General features: G+C 44.2%; 1 protein-coding gene across 1 annotated transcript in view; it reads right to left on the bottom strand.

The window, feature by feature from the left end:
* Positions 1-6,313, bottom strand: part of FAM117A (family with sequence similarity 117 member A) — a 40,193-nt gene extending 33,880 nt beyond the window's left edge. The window contains exon 1 of the mRNA XM_037809122.1: positions 6,118-6,313. Coding sequence (XP_037665050.1) covers positions 6,118-6,313 — 196 coding nt within the window. The remainder of the gene's footprint in view (positions 1-6,117) is intronic.
* Positions 6,314-20,800: the final 14,487 nt, after the last annotated feature.

Here is a 20,800-nt window from a genome sequence, read left to right as displayed (position 1 = left end):
TCCTCTAAGGAGCCACACTCAGGCAGCCTCCGAGAAAAGCCTCCCCAATCCTTGACCACAGGCCTGCTGCTTCTGGTCCCTCAGAAGAGTCTTCCAGGTCTCCCCCAACTTCCATCCTTTTATTAGGAGGCTAGAAGCATGAACTGCTAAATCACAGGCAGAGCTCAGCTCCATCCACCCCCAGCATCAGCTGCCTGAAGCTCGTGAGCAAACCCACAACCTGTGTGCCTGAGCAGGGCAGAGTAAGCGTCTGTACATGGCCTCGCCTTCTGTTCCAGATCCCCCAGGGGCTGGAGTTAAAAGTTCTTCTGTTATGAAATACTTTGATAGCGTTCTTTTAAGTTCATTAAAGCCACCCTGGATTTGCTATTGTGCTCCCACACTGTAAAAGCCAATTGAGGCTTATTTGGGCCTAAGAATAAACATTTAAATGACTCTAAAGCTGGGCATTAGGCTTTGTTGTAGTGATTCTGAAGAACAGTGTAGAGCAGAAAGCAAAGTGCCAAGAAGAGTTTTAAAAACAAGGAGGTTCAGTGGGAACCATGAGGCATGCACCATGAGCCATGCAGCCAGCTGCAAGAGCCTCCCACCATACAGCTGTTCCCGAGAACCACTGCCTGTTCACAGTCCCCACACTAACAGAGGAACTAGGAGCACTTACATGTATACACTCCAAACATAATCCAAAACTTTTTATATCTGTGGTTAGGATTTGTTTTTGACCTAACAATGTGAATAGATTTGGCTAACATTTGGTTAACTCATAACCCTGCAAACTAAATCATGGAGTAATCCTGTGAAGATTCAACTAAGGTAGAGGTGGAAAGTTGACCAGATTTCCCACTCATCCTGGCTCTGCTCCCACTCTTCCCTGCTCTCTCATCTATGTCTGGGAAGGGCAACATCCACCTCAAAGTGGGGTGGAACTTAACCTACAAAGAGACTGTCCATTCTCACTAAAGTAACTCATTGTGGAGCACCTACCTTCACTATGGACTGGAAAGGAAACAAAAGGTTGTCCTTTCCAGCTCCTTAAAAGAGCTCCAAACTGCCTGTGGCATAAGAGTAACCACAGTTAAGTCTATTCAAAGCATTTGACTTGATATTATGAGTTGGTATCAAATAGCATTTGGTATATGTGACAGTGCCAATAAAGAACTTGAAAGGCAGACCTACCCTCCCACCCAACATTTCATGTGCTAACGTCCGAATCTTTTGGTAGAAAGGCTCTACATGAGAGGTCTAAGAATCTGGAGGCAGAACCTTATTTCCAGCAGTTCCATGAAGATCAATAGTGTGGCCCTGCTGCTCCGCACACCTTTCAGTATAAACTAGCAGAAAATGCAGGTGAAACGTCCCCTGGCTGGCCAAGCCCACCAGCCACCCTTGGTGACACTCAAATTGCCATCATCCCAACAAAGTTTTGCAACCCTGCCCCAAATATTCTAGAGATATCCATTTGAAGCCAGAGAGAATGATGTTCTCTTATCGCCACACTCCACTGTTGTTGCCACTCCTCCTCCACTGTCCTCAAATTGTTTAAATCTCCTATCTCTGTTACAGAAGTGAAAAACTTCCCATACTATATAATCCTTTGCTATTCAAAACACTAAAGAACACATGGACCCACATGCCTTTGGGTATCAAAGGGATAAACATAGCCCCCAAGTTCAAGGATACCATCACTGGTGATAACATCTGAGAGTCAGATACTCCAGCAGTATCTTTTGCCGATCATGTGGCTGGTGCTAGCAGAGCTGTCAAAAGCAACTGTTGGCAGTGTCAGGCTGGTAAGTGTCTTGAGTTTAATGCTTCCCAAACAGAAACTGCCTCAATCACCAATTTCTGAAGGACAATTGTACATCTTAAAGGATTTTAACTATATCCCTAAGCCTCACTATAGCAAGGCAGGTCCTTGGCATAGAAAGGTTATACTCGATGCTAACTCAGGTTGTTTCAGGCACTAGGAGCCAGAAGGACCATGGTTTGGTAAGGGCTTTCTCCCAGTCTCTAATGAGCAACTTCCTTTATGTGGTTCCATGCCTATCTAAACACCCAGCCCCCAAGGACTGAGTTTTCAAAGCACTGCAAAGAAAGAAAGCTTAATAATTACCAATGGCATAAGAATGCTGCTTTATATTCCTTCAAATGGCCATCCTGGGGAACCAAGACAACATTTGATAGAAACTACTTTTCCTATGTCCCTGTGGAGAAGCCAGTACTTTTAGGACAACCACAACTTTCGCCAGCTCTCAATGATCTGTTCAGAAAAAGAAAAGCTAACAAGAAAAATCCAAAACAGGAGATAAGTCTAAAGAAATTTCTGTCTGATTTTGAAATGTGATCTATGCAGTTGTGCGTTGTTGGGTTTGGTGTCATATAAGCAGAGGGGGAGCAAATTTACCTAACAGTTAAGCTTTTAGGTAAATTCAAATTAGTTTACATCTACTGAACACATCACCTGCCTGGATTCACATGTGATCTTCCACAAAAACTAAGAACTGGCTGGAAGCAGATGATACCCTTTTCCCCTCAAATTTGAGTTGGGATACATTCTTGTTAGTTTTCTTGACCTCATTAGACTTTATGACAATGGGCAAATGGTACACACATTTGAAACGGATCTTTATATAAGATTAACGGTCAGATATACTGTTTAAGACAAAGGTGGGAAAACTTTTTCTGTAATGTACCAGACAGTAAACATTTTAGACTTTGTGGGCCATACAGGCTCTATCACCACTACTCAACTCTGCCACTGTAACATAAAAGCAGCCATAGACAATACCTAAATGAAGGAGAGTGGCTGTGTTCCATTAAAACTTTATAAAAACAGGCAGATGGTCAGATTTGGCCTGTAGGCTGTGACTGCCAACCTCTAGTTTAAGAAGGTTCTACTGGGCCAAGGAGGGGCAGAGGCAGCATCCCAGCCCCCAGCCCGCCCCAGTGGGGCTGGTCCACTGGAGAAATAATTTGCAAAGCTGGATTAAACATTATCTTCATTCTAGGGAGACAGAGACAGAGACAGTAAACAGGATAGGCAAGGCTAGAAGCCCCAACAGTTCACCACCTAATCCCGTTTTGTCCATCATCAGTGGCCCTGGAAGAACATAAAAGTTAGCAGCTTCCAATTAACATAAGACAAGAGAATTTAAGGGGAAATTACAGTAAGACATTTATCCTGGGTTTTCTATCACTAGGGGCTCTTTGCTTTTTCAGAGTTGACCTTCATTTTCTTCTCCATTCTCTTCAGCCTTCCCCATCCCTAGGCCAGACTCATAAAAATGAAGCCATTCCTCACTTTTTGTAGACATCTCTTATGGGTGAATGGCCACAGAAGGTAAATCCTGCTCTTTACAACATAATCCTTTTTATGAGGTCTAATATATCTTGTAAAGTGCACAACAGGGTGTGTGGCGGGGAGATAACTGCACAGCCCTGAGCGTTACATCACTTTGAGATGGGAAACAGAAACAGTGATGAAACTTAATTGTTCCTGAAACCCAGTCCCAGCTCATATGCCTTTTTAAACAGTTGGGTTTCAGAGCCCTGTTTAGAAAGCTAATTTTAAAAGATGAGGGAATAAAAGTGCAAGGGGAGGCCCTGAAATTCTGAAACCTGCAGTACTGGTTTCAGACCAATCTGGGTTTGCTCTTTGAAGCCTGAAAAGACAACGGGCTCTGGCCAACAGTGCTCTCACCTTGGTTTGGGGAATGGAATAATAACAATATAAGCAGCAGCAAACACTTTCATAGCACCCTCTATGTGACAAGCACTGTTCTAAGCACTATATATCTATTAACAGGTTTGATTCTTATGATGAAGGTATTATCCACATTTTACAAGGAGGAAAATGAGGCAGAGAAGTAACTTCCTCAAGGCCACATAGCTAGTGAACAGCACAACCTGGATTCGAAACCCAGGCATTCTCATTCCTATCGCCATGCTCTCAAAAGTTTATGACAGCAAGGGGTTTCCCTCTATGACATGTATCCTACTGGCATGAAGGAAACTACCTCTGCCACTTCTCTGGGCCAAGGAATGCAAACAGTCTAAATACACACAAAAGTTTAAGCTAAAGGCCTGATGTGCCCCCAAACCAAAGGCCAGAACATTCCCCTAATGTCTGTCGCAAAGAAGTCCATGGGCTCAGACCACTCTCTCCTTCTATTTTTCCTCTCTCCTGCCTCATTGAAAATCCACAGACAATCCCACTATCCACCAGGCAAGTGCCTTATTAATACCTCTGGGATACTAATAGGTGGAGAAATCATCGATCAGTCCAATCCATAAGCAAGAATCGACCCAGCTTGCCCTAAATCACCTGACAAGATATGCAGGGCTCAAGCTTCCTATGTTTTTACCAGTATCTTAGGGCACCTGGCTCTCTGTAAAAGGAGCAGGTCATGCAATGAACCTACACTCTTCCCACTTTCACAGCATCCATTGAAATTTACCCTTTTAATATCAGTTCTATAGTAGACACAAAATTACTACTCTTAAAATAGGATTGCATGCAGATTTCCAGATACTACATAGGCAAGCTTTCTGTTGACTTCTACTAAAAGTGATTAAGGTTCTGGTGCTTGCTGTTCTACTAACTTTTCCGAGCTCCAAGTGAGCCCAAACAAAACCAACAGGTTTGTAGTCTTGTGGTTTACTTTACAGCTCATGATAGGCATAAGTTTGTTTGGGCATTGCCTTGCTCTACACCGCCAGATTCTACACATACTTTTACTACTCGGTCACCATCTTGCTACCAGATTTGACCAAGTTTCTGCATTCCCAGATGTGATGCTAACATTTATAGAAAGGTCAGGATAGACTTGGGGACTTTCCACCTCAATAACCCTCTTAATCCCAAACCTACCTAGCAAGGCACTGCAGTAGCTATATTTTTAGGAGGCGGATGTGCAGCAAGTAAATTTAGTAATCTCAAAAATCTCAAGAGACTCTGGTTTAGAGAATGTCATTAACCATTAGATGGCAGGGATGACGACTTTTGTACATTTGGTACAGATTCGGGCTTTGTAAGTGTGCAATGATCTTTTCACATCTGGTGTGAATCAAATGCAAGCCTCACTTTCAACTTACTGCCAACCTCCTCATGCAAGTAGGTTTCTTTTCCCTTTCCTAACTGCTTGCATTTGTGGGACTGGTCACAGCTTTGAGTGTGAAAGCAAGGTTAAGCTGGCTCCTCCCTAGTTTCCTCACACCCACCACATCAAGCTGCTATTAAGACACCGTTTCAGGGCTGCTCAGAAAGTGGGGTATTTGCCACAGTGCACTGTTGGTAGCTTTTACCCCACTGCCACGTTGGCTGGCAATGCCCAGGACAATACAACCTTGGGGGCGGGGAAGGTGGGGGGCAGGGGGAAAACTGTCCATGTCCTACACACACACACACACACACACACACACGGGATGGCAGGTCAATGATCTGGGAACATACAACTTCTGGGCCATAAGGAGAGGAATGTAGGGAATCGGGAGCGGAGGGTTTACACAGCAGTAAAAGTCCTTAAACTAACTTATTCCAACCGCTCAGATGAAATCGGCTCCAGGAGGTGGCATAAAGGGAAGCGCACGTGAAGTGGTGGGGAGAAGAACTCCAGAGCCGTAGAGAGGGATGCTGGGGCCAAACTGAAGTCGGAGAAGTAACACATGGCTCCGCGGGGCGCTCCTCCATGCCCCTCCCCCTCGCCGTGCAGGCGTCCAGCGCCCACCGGCTCCCAGCGCCAGCCCTCCCCACAGGGCGCCCCCCATCACGCGCCACTCCTTCCCTCACCTCACTCCCACCCTCGGCAGCTTCCACTCACCCCCACACGACACTTCTGCCCACTTTTCGGTTACGCCCCCAAAGCCAGCCTCCATCTGCCAGGTCCCTCCCCTCACCTCCCGGCCCCGACTCCCTCCACGCTGGGTCTCGGCGGTGTGCCTCACGTTCACGGCTCCTCGCTCTCGCTCCCTCGGCCCTCGCAAACTTTGCACCCCCTTTTCTCCTCCCTCGCCCCCATCCACTTCCCCCTCACACTTCCCCCGTACCCCTCCCCCCTCGTCACGCGTCCCCCTCCCCCAACGGCTCCTCCCCCGGCACCCGCTCCAGGCCCGGCTCACCTGCGCGGCCACCCCCGTCCCGGCGCTGGTGCGGGTGCTGCAGCTGGAAGGGGACCGTGGCCCTGAGCGGCTGCAGCCCAGCCCGGGGAGAGCCGGCGGGGGCTGGGGGAGAACAGCCCCGCCGGAGCCCCCCGGCCCCTCCACGCCCCGGCCCCCAGGCACCTCCGCCTCTGCCGCCCGCTGCGGCCCCCGCCATTGCCCGCCCGCCCGCCTGCCCGCCGGCCTCAGCCCCACAGCGAGCCCCACACAGCCCCCCAACCCCCTCTGCCTCTGCTTATCTGTCCTACGGGGCGGGGACCAGCCCCCTCAGCTCAGAGTTCCTATTGGCCTACGGATCCCCAGTCCCCCCTCTTTCGACCAATCCACGAATCATTCTTCCTTTTTCTGAGGATGATTGGTTTATGAGCCTAGCGATCCAACCCAAGACTCCACCCCCACCCCACCCCCAGCCTGCTTTCCTATGCCCAAAAGGCTGCTGATTGGTCAGCCCGGAAGAGGGCTAGTTCTCCGGCGCTGCCAATGAGAAGACGCAGAAAGGGGGAGCGTCACACCCAACTCCAGGTAGTATGCAAATATGATGTCGCGTGACGTCAGGCTGTGCGGGAGTGGGGGGTCGGTGTAGGCTGCTATCAGGCACTAGCTAGTGAAATCCTTATAAAGTATGGGGGGGACGTCAAACTTTCAGTCGTTGAGTCCCGGCAGCACCGAGAAAGCGCTAACTTCAAAACGCATTACCTTTGGTTTAGCCTAAAAATGTTAGTCGTCATCCCTTACAGGATCTCAGTGCTTGCTTGCAACCGCCAAACCAAGATTCTACAAATTAATACAAAGTTTGCATATCATTTGCATGCGATTTGCATAATATTCGCGCACTTAATGGCTCCCGTGCCTCATGTGACACCCACATTTGTCTTTCTCCACGTTTCCAAGTTCCTACTTGGTGTTGGTCCAACCTGAAACAGCTGCTAGCCTGCAAATTCAGTTGGAACTCTGAAAAAGAGCAGGGATTTTCCCTTCAGAGCCATCCATTCCAAGTCTAACTCAGCAGAGTGGAAGGAACAAAGTGACTGAGAAACTTGCCCAGGTTTCCACAAAGACCTCATTAGCAAATCCTAATCTTCCCAGTTCAATATTCTGTCATATAAGTCAAAATGAGACTGGTTGGTCCCCAAAAAAGAATGCACGCAGTTGTGAAAAATCACCTGCTATAATATATATGAAGGCATTTGGGAAAGAAAACATTTATTAGGTACTATTAAAAATTACTATTCTGTATTTATCAACCATTCTGTTCTATATATGGAAAAAGCAAAGGCAATCAACCCTGGGTTGTCTGTGTTAAGGGACCATCCAAATAATTGGATAATTCCCTCCAGATTTATATTTAGCTGTGAATTCTATTTTTGATCTTGCCACCAATTTATCTTTCTATTTCTGTTTTTGCCCAGTTTAATGTTAAAATGAAGGTATCCCTGAAGACATATTAACTAATCAGAGAAAAGGAGGTAATCTGGGGGCGTACTGTGAGGCAAGGAGAAGTCATTCTGGGATTAAATATTGAAAGCAGTTAATAAACAAAGTGGAAACTCAAAAGTGGCTGAATATTAAAATCAGCCTACATACACAGAATGAATGGAGGCAATGGAATCTCCTGAAGAAAGGTTTTGTTTGCAAAGTGTGCACTCTTGGAGGTTTCAAGGATTTACTTTGAGATCTGACATTTGAAGTTTTTTTTGACTGAGGAAATGCTGTATTCCTTTTTTGTGAAGGGGACAACCTGACCAAAGGCAGGAAGGAATGAACAAAAACTGATGAACTGATGAAAACTCAGACTTTGTAAACTTAACTCCATTTTTTCAAAATACCTTGCATTTAAATTGTTCCTCAATTTCACATAGTTCAAAGTCTTCATATACTTTTTTTTTTTTTTTTAATCCTCATGACAATCTGGAAGAGGAAACACATGAATTCTTGCCCTGATGCAGATGGGGCAACTGAGGCCCAGATAGATGTATCTTTTTGATTCCTAGCTCAGATCTCTATCCACTATTGGATCACTCTGCACTGCATCTTCATTAATTAAATCAGTAAGGGCAGCAGCTAACATTCATTGAGTTCCTTTCTCCATACCAGCTAAGTGTTAAGCACAGTGTGGTGCGTACATTATCTCATGTAATGCTCGTGCCCATGGTGTGAGGTGTATATTACCTTCTCTTCATTGAGGCTTCAGAGAGAAAATAACATTTCCAAGGTTACCCACACAGCCTGACTCCAGAACCTGAACTACTAATCTCTATGCTAGTAAAACTTTATTACAAACACAGAAGAATTACTATTTATATTTTACACAAAGAGTCTCCAAAGATGCAAATCTGGCTGTGATGTTAAAATTAGTTAACATTTGTCTAGTGCTTCCTAGCTTTCAAATACACCATCTCATTTAATTCTCCCAATAGGTACATATGGTGAGAACGCAGATTTTATAGTATCCATTTTACCGAAAGACTGTCACAGAGGCTAGATGACTTGCCCAAGATCATCCAGTTCATAAATGGCAGACCCAGGACTTATATGCAATTCTTCTGACTCAAGATTTAAGTACTTTCCCAAACAACAGTCAACTTTTAGATCACTGGCCCTGCCTGAGGACAAAAGGGTCGGCCAGTTGGTCTCTTGAAGTCTGTTCTTGCCTGACATCTTATACCATTTTAGGACTCCTCTACCTGTAAATTCTCAGGCAGTCTTAGTTGATGATGGATGATTTTTATTGGTTGAGCCATATGAAAGGTAGAAAGAGGTAAAAGACCTGGGATGAGGGATCTTGAAACATTTTGGGTGAGTGGCTTCATCTCTCTTTGCCAAGATCTCCTCTGCTCCATCAATCTCACAGAGTTGTTCTAAAGATAAAATGAGATATTATGGTACCATGAGAGAAGTATAATACCAGTGGTTCCAAGGACGTGGGGTTCAAAGCTCCGTTCCAAAGCCAAGATACCAGGAATCAAGGACCTGGACAGTGGAGGAAGAGCCAATAGAGGTGACACAGCTGATGAATTGGATCTTCTGAGTCCAGAGAGTCATGGTCTTTCCTGATAAATAAGTTGCTGACAAAAGATAGTAAAGTTGGCCCCAGCTGGAGGAGTGAGAGGGTAGGAATGCCTGAGGGAACCCAGTCCACTCCTTACCAGGTATCATACCCAACAAGCTGTCTCTTATTCCCTTCTCTGTCACTGAGAGCTTCTCCTGGCATGGACATGATGGGGGATTAGGACCTTATCTGAAGATCAACCCATGTCTGTTTCCTCCAGTGAAAGAAGCCATGGCTTTGTGGGGTTGTATGTTGCTAAAGGGAGGTGCTTGCTTTACAAAGCATCTTCTAACCTGCAAGAAAACTTTTGTCACTGTCACCACTGTTATCCTATCAACATCATTGTCGTTAATTAATCCACTCATCACAAATTTGTTGAAATACCATTATGTACAAGACCCTGAGCTAGGCACGAGGGAGTGGCAGTAATATTCAGCAACATGGCCCCTGCCCTAGGGTTCATGCCTAGCAAACCTTGAAACCCATAGACAGAAGTAGCACTGGGCAAGATCCTATTCCAATTGAGACACATGACCTGGTTCCTGCTTTCAGGGACTTCAGGTCTGAGGCAGGCACTCAAAAAACATCAAAAGTGGAAGGTTACATATACCAAGTATATAAAAAAATTATGTTTCAGTTTTGGAGAATGATTTGCCTTACAGAGTCCCAATAGCAAGCACTCAGTCCCCTGATCCAGCCTGCTCTTGGGATGTCCCTGACTGTAACAAATAAGTGAGGACTCAGAATCTGAGTTATTTTTCCTACTAGTGTGAGTCAGAGATATGGCTACTCCCCAAGCAGTCCTTGTAAGGCTTGGGGCCTTAAAAGCTGCAAGAGTCCAAGGGGTTACAAATACAAAAGGTTGTGGGGAATTTTGGCAGATCAGAGAATCAGCACAGAGGCCTTGTCCTGCTGGCTACTGGATGAAGAGAAGGCTGGGGTTATCATAGCCAAGACAAGCTTTCGAATTCTGAAGGCTCTCTCTGGCACTACTTCTCGGGTACCTTGATCCCCTACCCTATGTGCCCATTTATGCCACAATAACCAACCAGAGTGGGAGATCTAAATCACCATTTTTAACCCTCAAAATATCATATACCCAGTAGCAATTGTTCAGCAGAGAACAGAGAAGTCTTGATATTTCTTGGTACCTGGGGATTATCTCTGAACTTGCTGGTAAATGTTTAAGTGCTTGCATCTTTGCCCCCCTTCCCCCAGTTCCAAAATAGTAAAACAGAAAATAAGATGACGCAGACACACAATGTCTCTTTCTGACCTCCCTCCTTTAACTCAGCCTCTGTCTGAAATGTCAGGCCCAGCTCCTCAGGGAATGAGATCTTGAGAAAATGGGGTCAGAACTGAAGGAGCAGAGCAGCCTGAGAGGGATTGGGAAGGAGGGTTGAGGGAATGAATGAGGTTATGGGAACAGAGTAGGGAGGGGGTCCTATCCCTCAGCACCTTTTCCTACTGTGGTAGCCTCCTTCCCTGTACCCCTTCCCTCTTACTCCCAGGGTAACCAGATGACCTGGATTTTGACCTTCGATTCTTTCTCTGACACAGTTTATCCCTTGCTGCGGCCTACAACTTTCTGTCTTCATTCCCAGTTATCTCACTTGCTCGTTCTCCTTCACTCAGACTGAATGACATTTACTTCATAACTCTTCTTGTGCTCTCTGTGGGAATCAAATTTTCTTGCTAAACTGCAGCCTAAAAAAAAAAAATAGTTTATTGAGGTGAAATTCATATAACTTAAAAGTTTCCATTTTAAAGTGAACAATTCAGCGACATTAAGTACATTCACAATGTTATACAACCACCACCTCTATCTGGTTCGAAAACAATTCCATCGCTCCAATATAATAAACCCCTACCCATTAAGCTGTTTTATTTCCTATTCTTCTCCCTCCCACCAGCCCCTAGCAGCCAACAATCTGCTTCTGTCTCTATGGATTTATCCATTCTGGATATTCATATAAATGGAATCTACAATATGTGACCTTTTCTTTCACTGTAGGATAATGTTTTGGAGGTTCATTTTGTTTGTAGCATGCACCAGTACTTCATTCCTTTTTGTGGCAAAGTAATATTCCACTGTATGGATATACCACAATGTGTTTATCCATTCACCTGTTAATGAATAGTCCTGCTATGAATATGCATGTGCATGTATTAGTTTGTTGTACCTATTTCCAATTCATTAGGATATATAACTAGGAGTGGAATCGCAGGGTTTTATCATAATATCTCTGTTTAACTTGGCCATAGCAGCTGAATCATTTTGTATTTCCACCAGCAATGTACGAGGATTTAAACTGCAGCCTTTTAAAAGTTGATTGTCATCCTTAATCATAAAAGATAAGATAGCAGTTTTAAAATAAGTAAAGGATAAATGTGGGATCAGAGATATAAAAATCCAGGAATATTGGATCTAGTGGCACTCCAAAAAAATATTAAGTTGATTTTTAAAAGAGGCATTGGAAGAGACCTTGGAGACTTTATTTGATTCAGCCTCTCAATTTATAGATGGGGAAATGGATCCTTGGATGAGGGAATGACTTTCTAGAGGCTACTTAGCATATCAGAAGCAGGGCAGGGCGGGGCACCAGCATCCTGCAGCCAGCCCAGTGTTGCCTCAAACTATAAATGGCTTCTACAGAATTTAGCTGGCATACTATTCAGCAATAAAAAAAAGAATAAACTAACAAGACATGCTGCAACACGGATAGACTTCTAAAACACTATACTAAGTGAAAGAAGACAGAAGCAAAAGACTACATACTGTATGATTCCATTTATATGAAATGTCCAGAAAAGGCAAATTTATAGAGACAGAAAGATCAGTGGTTGCCTAGGGCTGGGGGTGAAAGCAGGAATTGCCTGAATACAGGCACAAGGGAATTTTTTTGGGGTGATGGATTGTGGCGATGGTTACACAACTCTATAAACTTAGTAAATATCATACATTTATAGTAGGTAAATTTTGTGGTATGTAAATTATATCTTACTCAAGTTGTTTTATAAAAAAAGGATTTAGATAAATTTATGGATATGAGATCCATGATGTATGGGATATCCTGCCACTCTTTAAGAAAATGTCCCAGGAAACAAATATAACTACCCTCATGATATTCCTAAAGGGTCACTGTGAAAGACACAAGATTGGTCTGGCCTATGGAACCAAGATGGTATTTCTCATTTTTTAAATGTCCAGGACATATATCTATCTATATATTTTCCTTATATAGAGAAATATAAGCTTCCTAAGGGGAACAGATGTGTCTTGGTCATCTTCTACTTTCTTTAACACCTAGCCCTGTGACCATGAGGCAGATGGTGCTTCACAGACAATGAATTAAAATACACTCTATTTCTACTGTGCAGATCTGGCGTCATGTGATTGTGGGTACCTTGGAGAACCAGCTGGTTTCCAGAGCAGCACTCCCCTTGGAACAGTATGCATCCCCCATACCTGACTTTCCCAGGACCTCCAGAGATGAAAGTCTCTGCAAAGGAGATATAGTTAAGTTCATTCCGAGTAGACTGTGTATAAATTGAAAGGCCTATTGTTTCATTACCCTTTAGACCTCTGTTCTCCACTGTCATTCCAACTTGCCGCCTTCTAGTCTCTCTGCCTCAAAAATACAACCGCCCCTCTGGCAAATACATGACATTACCCTTAACATTCTCCTGATCCCACATCCATCCCCTCTTCCCTTCCCCTCACACCATGCAGTAACTCAGGCATCAGGTATCATGAAAATCCAAACCAAAGATATTGGATTTCCTTTAGACCCAGGGCATACTCTCCAGATCTGATTTTCAGAGCCCAAAATATTACCTATAAAGGGCTTTTGTAATAGATTCTTATTTGATTTGATTGTCTGTACCATGGTAAATGAGATTTCCCCCTCCCTGCAACTCTGTCTTCCTCTCCATCAACTTCTTCAACTTCCAATTAGCTCACTTCCTCCAGACAGTCCTCAAATGAACTTGTAACACACGAATGATTCCCTTAGGTCTTGGATATTCAGTTTGTAGCCCACTATTTTTTACATGCTTATAGGTAGGTTTTAAATTTCCCCTAAGTCATTTTGTATTTGTCCTTTCTCCCCAACTCTCTGAGCAAACAGACTCGTTCGCTCTGTTATTTCTTGTCAGTGCATCCAGTAAAGTTGAGCTAATGTTGGTTACTTAAGAATTCAACTGTTTCTCCAACTAATATTTCTGACCACTCCTGGGTGTTGCAGCTAAAAGCTCTGCAGACTGAAAGTGGGGAAGGCTCCAGGTTTCGTGAGGCCTGATGCTTAGATCATTTTAGGGTGCCTCTTTTAGGAGAAGAGTAAAAAGTTACAAACATAGAATTAGTTCCAGGGCCTCGGAAGGGGCCTGTGTAAGTGAGGGGCTCTGACTTTTCAGTTTCGTTTGCTGCACTGTAAATCTGCTTCCGACCGAAAGAATAAAGCACAGTGACATCCCATCCAACTCTTCAGCCCTGCCTGAAATTAGGCATCTATTCCTGGTCTTTCCTGTGGATTTCCTGGACCCAACACATCTATTCCACATGATGGCTCCAGCTCAACAAAATGGCCTTGGCAGCCAAGTCTCTCTAAAGAAAAAGTCCCTGAAGGCTGGACTGACATTCTTCCCTCTTAGTAACTTGGTGGCACTTTCAGAGCAGGTGATTTCTCCTTCCGTGTATGGTGGAGGGTAAAGATCTTATAACCACTTTGGGAAGCCCCTGATGGCTCAATGCCTCCAGGAGTTGTGTTATGCAGTGGAAGGGCCTGGAATGTTCCAGCACATTCCACCAGTGACCTCTGTGACCCCTGCTTCCATTCAGTTTGGGTAAAGGCCTGGTAATGTACAAAGTAGCCTGTATTCTGCTGGGGTAGGAAGTAGCTTGGCCTTGCTTCCTCCATGCCACTCTGATAATATCACACAATTTGGCACCTTCCCTGGAAGTCCCAACCCAGACACTCCATCCAATTCTCTGGCCTCCTGGGTGTTTGCCCAGAAAGTTGAGTCAGGGTTTAGATACCAACCCTGTCAATTTCTTGACCCCGTACACCCAATTATGAATGCTTCCCTGAACAAGTTAGAGACCTTGGGATCCCTGAATCAGTGCCAAAGAAGTCCCCACCGCTGGTGAAGATATCAGGGCCCCAGGAAGGAAGCAACCTAGCCAGAATGTTACAAGCCATGTGTCCCCACTACATGGGACACAGAGAAGAAAGCTTCCACTTATTGACTGCTTTCTACAGGTTAAGGCAATTTGCACACATCATCTCATTTAATACCTTACAACTGCCCGATACAGTAGATATAATTATCCTCATTTTACAGGTGAGGAAACAGAAGCTCAGAGAGGTTAGGAAACCTGTTGAAGGTTTTATAGCTATAAGCAACAGAGCTCTGGTCCACCTGCTTCCAAAGCCTGGGTTTGTAACCACTACTAGGGTACTCAGTGGACTAGGTCAGAAGGACCCAGCCCTAGAAGTCCACTTCTGACCCAGGGGTTGAAGGTCAGAGTTAGGAATACAGGCCAAACCAGCCATGCCATACCCTGCTCCTCTGCCTCTATCACCTCTCCCAGCTCTAAACTCCCTAAACTCTGATTTTATTTATATTGTAGGGGAAGCAGGTACTCAGAATTATGAAGTTGAGTCTGGTGGGTTCTAGCTGCTCCTGGTGTGGGAGCTGAACATTTCTTGGAACTTCCCCTGGGCGAAAGCATTACTATTTATGTCTCTGTCTCCAGTGGGCTAGCCTAGGACCAAATCCATACCCCTTCTCCAAGCTTCCCTACCTCGGAGGGAGGAGGGGAAAGGGAGGGGGGGAGCTGGGGATTTCCATTAAAGAGAAAGCAGAGAAAGATTAATGGAGGTAGAAGGGTGGTGCTGCCCTTTAAGAAAGCCTGCCAGCCCTCAGGAGACAGGGACTCTTAAGAAACTTCTGAAGTGTGCCAGGTAAAGGGATAAAGCCCTTTGTGGGTCAAAAGAGAAGCTATGAGAGGAAGCCTTAGGGGGTACTAGACAGAAGAGGGTGAGAGAGGAGCTAAGAATCCACCCATAGCGGAAAATGTGCTATAACTCTGAAACTACCTAAATCAAAAGAGAAAGGGACTTACCCCTTGCCTCTGTCTCTCTACCTCTAGGGGTGGGCAGTCAAATAAGGGGAACTCTTGCTGGACTGTGCTCTGCACTGCCAGAAAACGCTGGCTGTGTTGCCCACCCAGCCCACCAGAACACTGCTAGAAAGAGTGACTGGCCACTGTGTTTGGCTGATGAATGATGGGCATCCCTGCCTGCTGCCCATTCTCTCTTTTCTCCCAGTTCAGTCTTCAGCCTTCTGCCTGGCAGGGCGCCCCAGGAGAGGAGTGGGAGAGCAGGGTCCTCAGACAGTCTTTAATACTTAGTGATTTATAGGCTGCTAGAAGGGGAGGGGTGGGAAGCCTAAGGGAGGAAACCTAGTTTCCGCGAAGCATCACCACACCATTGACAAGCGTCCAGGTATCTATTTCCTTAATGCTTTGTGTCTTCACGCCCAGCTTTGGGACAAGATGCAGCTCTCACATCTCTGGGGGCTGGAGACTCTGATACCACCTATGGTGAAACCCTGGAGCTGGCTCAGATAAGCCTGGGATGAGGCTGACGGAAATGACGTCCAAGACCTCAACCTTTCTTCAAGCTCCACAATGCTAGGAGGGGGGAGAAATAAGTGAGGTCGAGCAGTTCCATAGCAGTTTTTGGAGGATTTATTATTTTTTTTAATGTGCAAGAATTCTTTTGAACCCTCCATGTCTCCAAGAAAAACTATTTGAAATGTCGCTGCTTATGGGGCCAGGGGGTTAAGTGCCAGGGATGGAAGGCTAACTGCAAGGGATGCTGGTTGCAGGGATTCTTGGGCCTGGGGCTAATGGCCTCCCTGCTGTGGGCTCAGGAATACCAGGCTTAGGCCCTGGTTGCCCTTAGAGATGCAGCCATTTTTACTGTTGATTGAAGGGCACCACCTTCTGGGATTTTCCCTTCTTTGGTGGGAAACAGAGTGGAATATGCTCAGGGGACTAAAAGGGCATGCGTCCATGAGTCAGGAAGGCACTGAGGGAGATGACAATGTGAGGTAGGGTGAGACCAAAGCTTTATGCAGTTTGGAATTTGGTCCCTGCGAGTGGAAAGAAGATGCATTTTTGGAGAGTACATGGTAATTGCCCTTCACAAGGGTGATCTCAAAGGTCAAGGGATGGGCCTTGAATAGCCCTAATGTCCCTGAAACAGTCCATTGTATAGCTATTGTCCATACATATAAAGGAAACTTTCTTGACCCTATTCATGCTTTTTTCTTATTCATTTATTTTTTATTTTTTATTTGTTTTGTCTCTGGGGTTTCCCAAGTGAATAATTACATAATACCTATCCCAACACCCAAGTATATCTCCTTTAAGCTTCAACAACAGGGCAGTTCAATATACATTTCTTGAGCCCCTCCTATGTGCCAGGCATTATGCTAGATGCTGGGGCTATAGAACTGAATAACACATGGTCCCTTCTCTAGGCAGTCCAGAGTCTAGTTTTCAAAAGATTTCTCTTAGCACTAACAGTTTGGGGTTTGGTAAACAAATCTACCTCTATTCCCTTTATATTTTCATATACATGGATCATATCCTCAACCTCCATCTTCCCACGGTCTTTTTAATCTTGCCTCATACGGTAACATTCCATTTTTCCCTTGGTGAATTTAGATAACTCTCTCTCTGGACTCTGATTTGCCTTCTTGGGGGTCAAATGATCAGAATTAGGTAGTATATTTCAAATGTGAATGCTATATGAATGTGTACAAGAGTAGCACTATGTTTTCTAACTTCTTCCATTTATCCACCCACCATTCATTTATTCATACTTCCAAGTTATTGAGTGGCTACTAAGTGCCACTTACTCTGCTAGGTGCTGAGGATGCAATGTTAAGTCAAATGGACATTGCCCTTGTGGAACCTACAGTCTGGGTATGCGTTGGGGAGACAGGTGATAAAGAATCCAAACAGTACACAAATAAACATATAATTACAAACCGAGAAAAGTGCAATGATGTAAAATACAGGGTGCTGTAAGAGTATATAAGTGGAGATCCTAATCTAGTCCAGGAGGCTCAGGGAAGGCTTCCCCAAGGAAATGGCATTTGAGCTGAGATTGGAAGGTTTCATGGAAGTAGGTGAAAAAGAGGATGGGGAAGAACATTCCAAGAAGAATAAAGAGCATGTGTAAAGGTCCTGGAGTTGAATGAACCAGTGCACTCCTAAGGAACTGTAGGAAGACCAATGAGGCTGCAGCACAGAGAATGAGGCAGTGTGGGATGGGACTGGAGAGTTTGCCAGAGAACAGACCATGCAGGACACTGCAGGCCAGGTAAGGATTTCAGTCTTTATCCTACAGCAGCACATGAAACTAAAGTCTGCAGAGAAGCTGACAATGGCTTTTTTCCCCAGGTTACTAATGCTGCTTAAACTTGTATTGAAGGAAATCAGCAACAGTGGTCTGAACTGCTAAGAACTTTTCCTAGTGACCTGGCTTGGTGTTGCCATGCCTGGCTGGCCCTGGGGAGGCCCTAAACTGATGGATCTGTCCCAGCCTGTTGCAGGGAAGGGATGGTCCCTGCCAGTGTGGACAGTGGGGATAGGGGTGGAGGGTGGGTGGAGTGCTTTGTGTGAAGTATCAGCTTCACCGTGACATTTGGAATGGCCCCAAGACTATGACTCTTGTTCTTAGATAACTCTATCATAAATACCCCCATTTCAATGGCCTGCTTACCCTGCCACCCTTTCTACAACAGCTGTGCTCCCCACCCAATCCAGGAAGGTCCTCTGGATAAGAACTCTGACTCTTGGGTCTTGACTTGCTGAGCTCAAGCCTCAGTACTAAATGGAACCATGTGTATATACATATGTTTCTGATTGTTTTCCACAGGTAGTAATGGAAGCCATGGGAGGAAAGAGAAAGATGAGGGACAGATGAGGGTCAAATGCGGCCTTCCTGAAGCCCTCTCTTTCCTTCTAGTCATATCTTTGGATTTGGTGTAGTGACATCTGCTGGCAAGGCTAGGCAGGGAAGGAAATGACCAAATGCCCATTCATCCCCATGAAATTTCCAGACTAGCAAGAAACTCACCATTCACCCCTGTGCTTTGGTTAAGGTCAGGAACCTCAGTCAGATAGAGCATGGTGCTAAGAAGTCCAACGTTGTAGGTTTGGATCATGTATATTTGCCTTAAATAGAGGAAATGTCTTTCCTGGTAGTAGCTTGCATCCCTCTCCTTGGCCAGATGATTCACACTTGGGTACAGTTAGTCACAAGGGAGATTGGTAACCATGGATAAGTGATTCAGAGTAGACCCATTCCTAGCCCTTATTCCTGGGAATGCATCTTTCAACAAATAAAATGGTCCTCATTTTACAGATGACAGAATGCAGGGTCATTTATCATCCTCCTGAGGTCAATTAGTTTGGGAAACATTTTTTTTCTGGTATTCAATTTCATTCAGGTCACCAGGAAAATAGTGTCTACAGAGAAATCTTCATGGCTCCTATAGTGGGCCAGAGTTACTACGGCTTTTTTTTTTTTTTTTTTAAGAGTTTTAAAATTTTTATTAATATGAAAAGTTGAGAAGTTCAGACTCTTTGATCATAGAATCTTAGGGCTTTTAGAAAATTTGTTGTTGAGGGCAATTGTGAAACAGAAGGCTAAACCTTAAGAGTTAGAAGTGGGTCTCTATCTAGCAGAATCATTACATCATTGGGTTCAATGTTATGATGTTTGATAACGTTGAAAGTTTGGGAATACAATATATATATAAAATTCACTTCTGTATTCTTTCTCTCTGCTTTTTTCCCCCAGGCTGGTACTTGAGTTCTGTCTCTTGTCTTATGCTTTTGGCAAATTTCCTATTGTTGTTTGGACCTGGTGGGCCATGTTCTTGTCCACACTTTCAATTCCCTATTTCCTCCTTCAATGTTGGGCCAGTGGATACAGGAAGACTTCCCATTCAGTGATCCATTTTATCTTCCATGCCTCACTTTTCATGATATTCCAGATCGGAGTTTTAGGTATGTTGTATTAGCACATACTCTCCCACCGGCTTCCTGGTTCATTGTTATACTTGAACAGGTAGACTTTCAAGTGTAGCCCAAAGTAATGCTCTGCTTAGTTAAATAATAATCATACAGATATTTTGTTATTTGTAGCTATGTTAACTTGGACAGATTGTCTTCTCTTGTTTTTTTGTGCCATTATTTGTAAAAATTGTCTTCTCTGGTTCTTTGTGCCATTGTATCTGGCCGCACTTTCCGTAGGGGGCGGGAAAGGTCATCCCAGGAGGCCTACTATGGCTTTTAAAATGGCCTCTCAACACTTGCCGAGGTGAGGCATGACCTGCCTCCTCCCTGCTTTCATCCATGTCATCCAGACATTCTGTTCACGAGTCCACTCTCTTTCTCAATAGCATGTATACATGACAGAATTCACCAGTAGATTTACTTGGGAAACTGGAGTGAGAGGGTAACATGAGGATAAAATACTAGAGAAATAAAAGGCAAATTTTCTGCCTTCTTTATAACACTGACACTGTAAGTGAATGTAGCTCAGACAAAGCATCTATCTATCGCTCATTCAAACTTAAAAGAAAATCATCATGACCCTAGTAGAGAAATTTAGTAATGAAGATTTCACAGAAGAGGGAACCAAATTAGTAAATAAATGCAAGGAAGACTGACATACATCCTCACTAGAAATAAAAATCAAACGCACATTTGAGGCGCAGGTTTCACTTTTATTAAATTGCAAAATTATAAAAAATGGTAACACAGCTCTAGAAAGAATGTCTTAAAACTGGCACCCTCACACATTGCTGGTGACACTGTAAATTTGCACAAATAAAGCAGTATGTAATAAGAGGCAGATATAAAATCCAACAGGAGCGAGCTATGGATGCATGCAGACACTCATGCAGCATTATCTGACAGATCTGACAAAAAAAAAACCCTCAATTTTCCCACACTAGGGGAATGAGAACACATTATACCACAGTGCTGCAATGCAATGTCACACAGCCATTTAATTACAACCATGAAGACTATAGAGAACATGGAAAATGTTGAGAATACGTAAAAAATATAAAACTTTAGGTAAACAATGAGTGCATCTTAATAAAAGTGTACACATGGTAAAATGGATGCATGTGGAGGAAAATGGGAAGGCAATAAGCAAAAAATAAAAATAGCTTTGTGGCAGCAATGAGATTAAGAACAGCTTTTGTTTCCTCAAAAATTTATCTAGTGTCATTACACTGGGTTAATAGCTTTTGAAAAGGTGGAGGGAGTTGGAAGTAGGTGAAAGTCATACTCCCCTACCTTTCCTGTACACACTTGTACTAAATCATCAGCTCCAGGAGCGGAAGGTCCACATCTCAGCTACTAGCACCCACTTGCCTAGCACATATCAGATGCTCAATAAATATTTCTTGAGTAAATAAATGAAAATGTCTTCATTCTAAAAGTCTAAACCCATGGCTACTGGGTACATTCTATCCTAGGGAATAAGGAGAAATTAA

Source organism: Choloepus didactylus, chromosome 18 (assembly GCF_015220235.1).
Source record: "Choloepus didactylus isolate mChoDid1 chromosome 18, mChoDid1.pri, whole genome shotgun sequence".
Lineage (NCBI taxonomy): Eukaryota > Metazoa > Chordata > Mammalia > Pilosa > Megalonychidae > Choloepus > Choloepus didactylus.
Note: the sequence above shows the minus strand (reverse complement) of the source record. Positions and strands in the feature narration are given on the sequence as shown.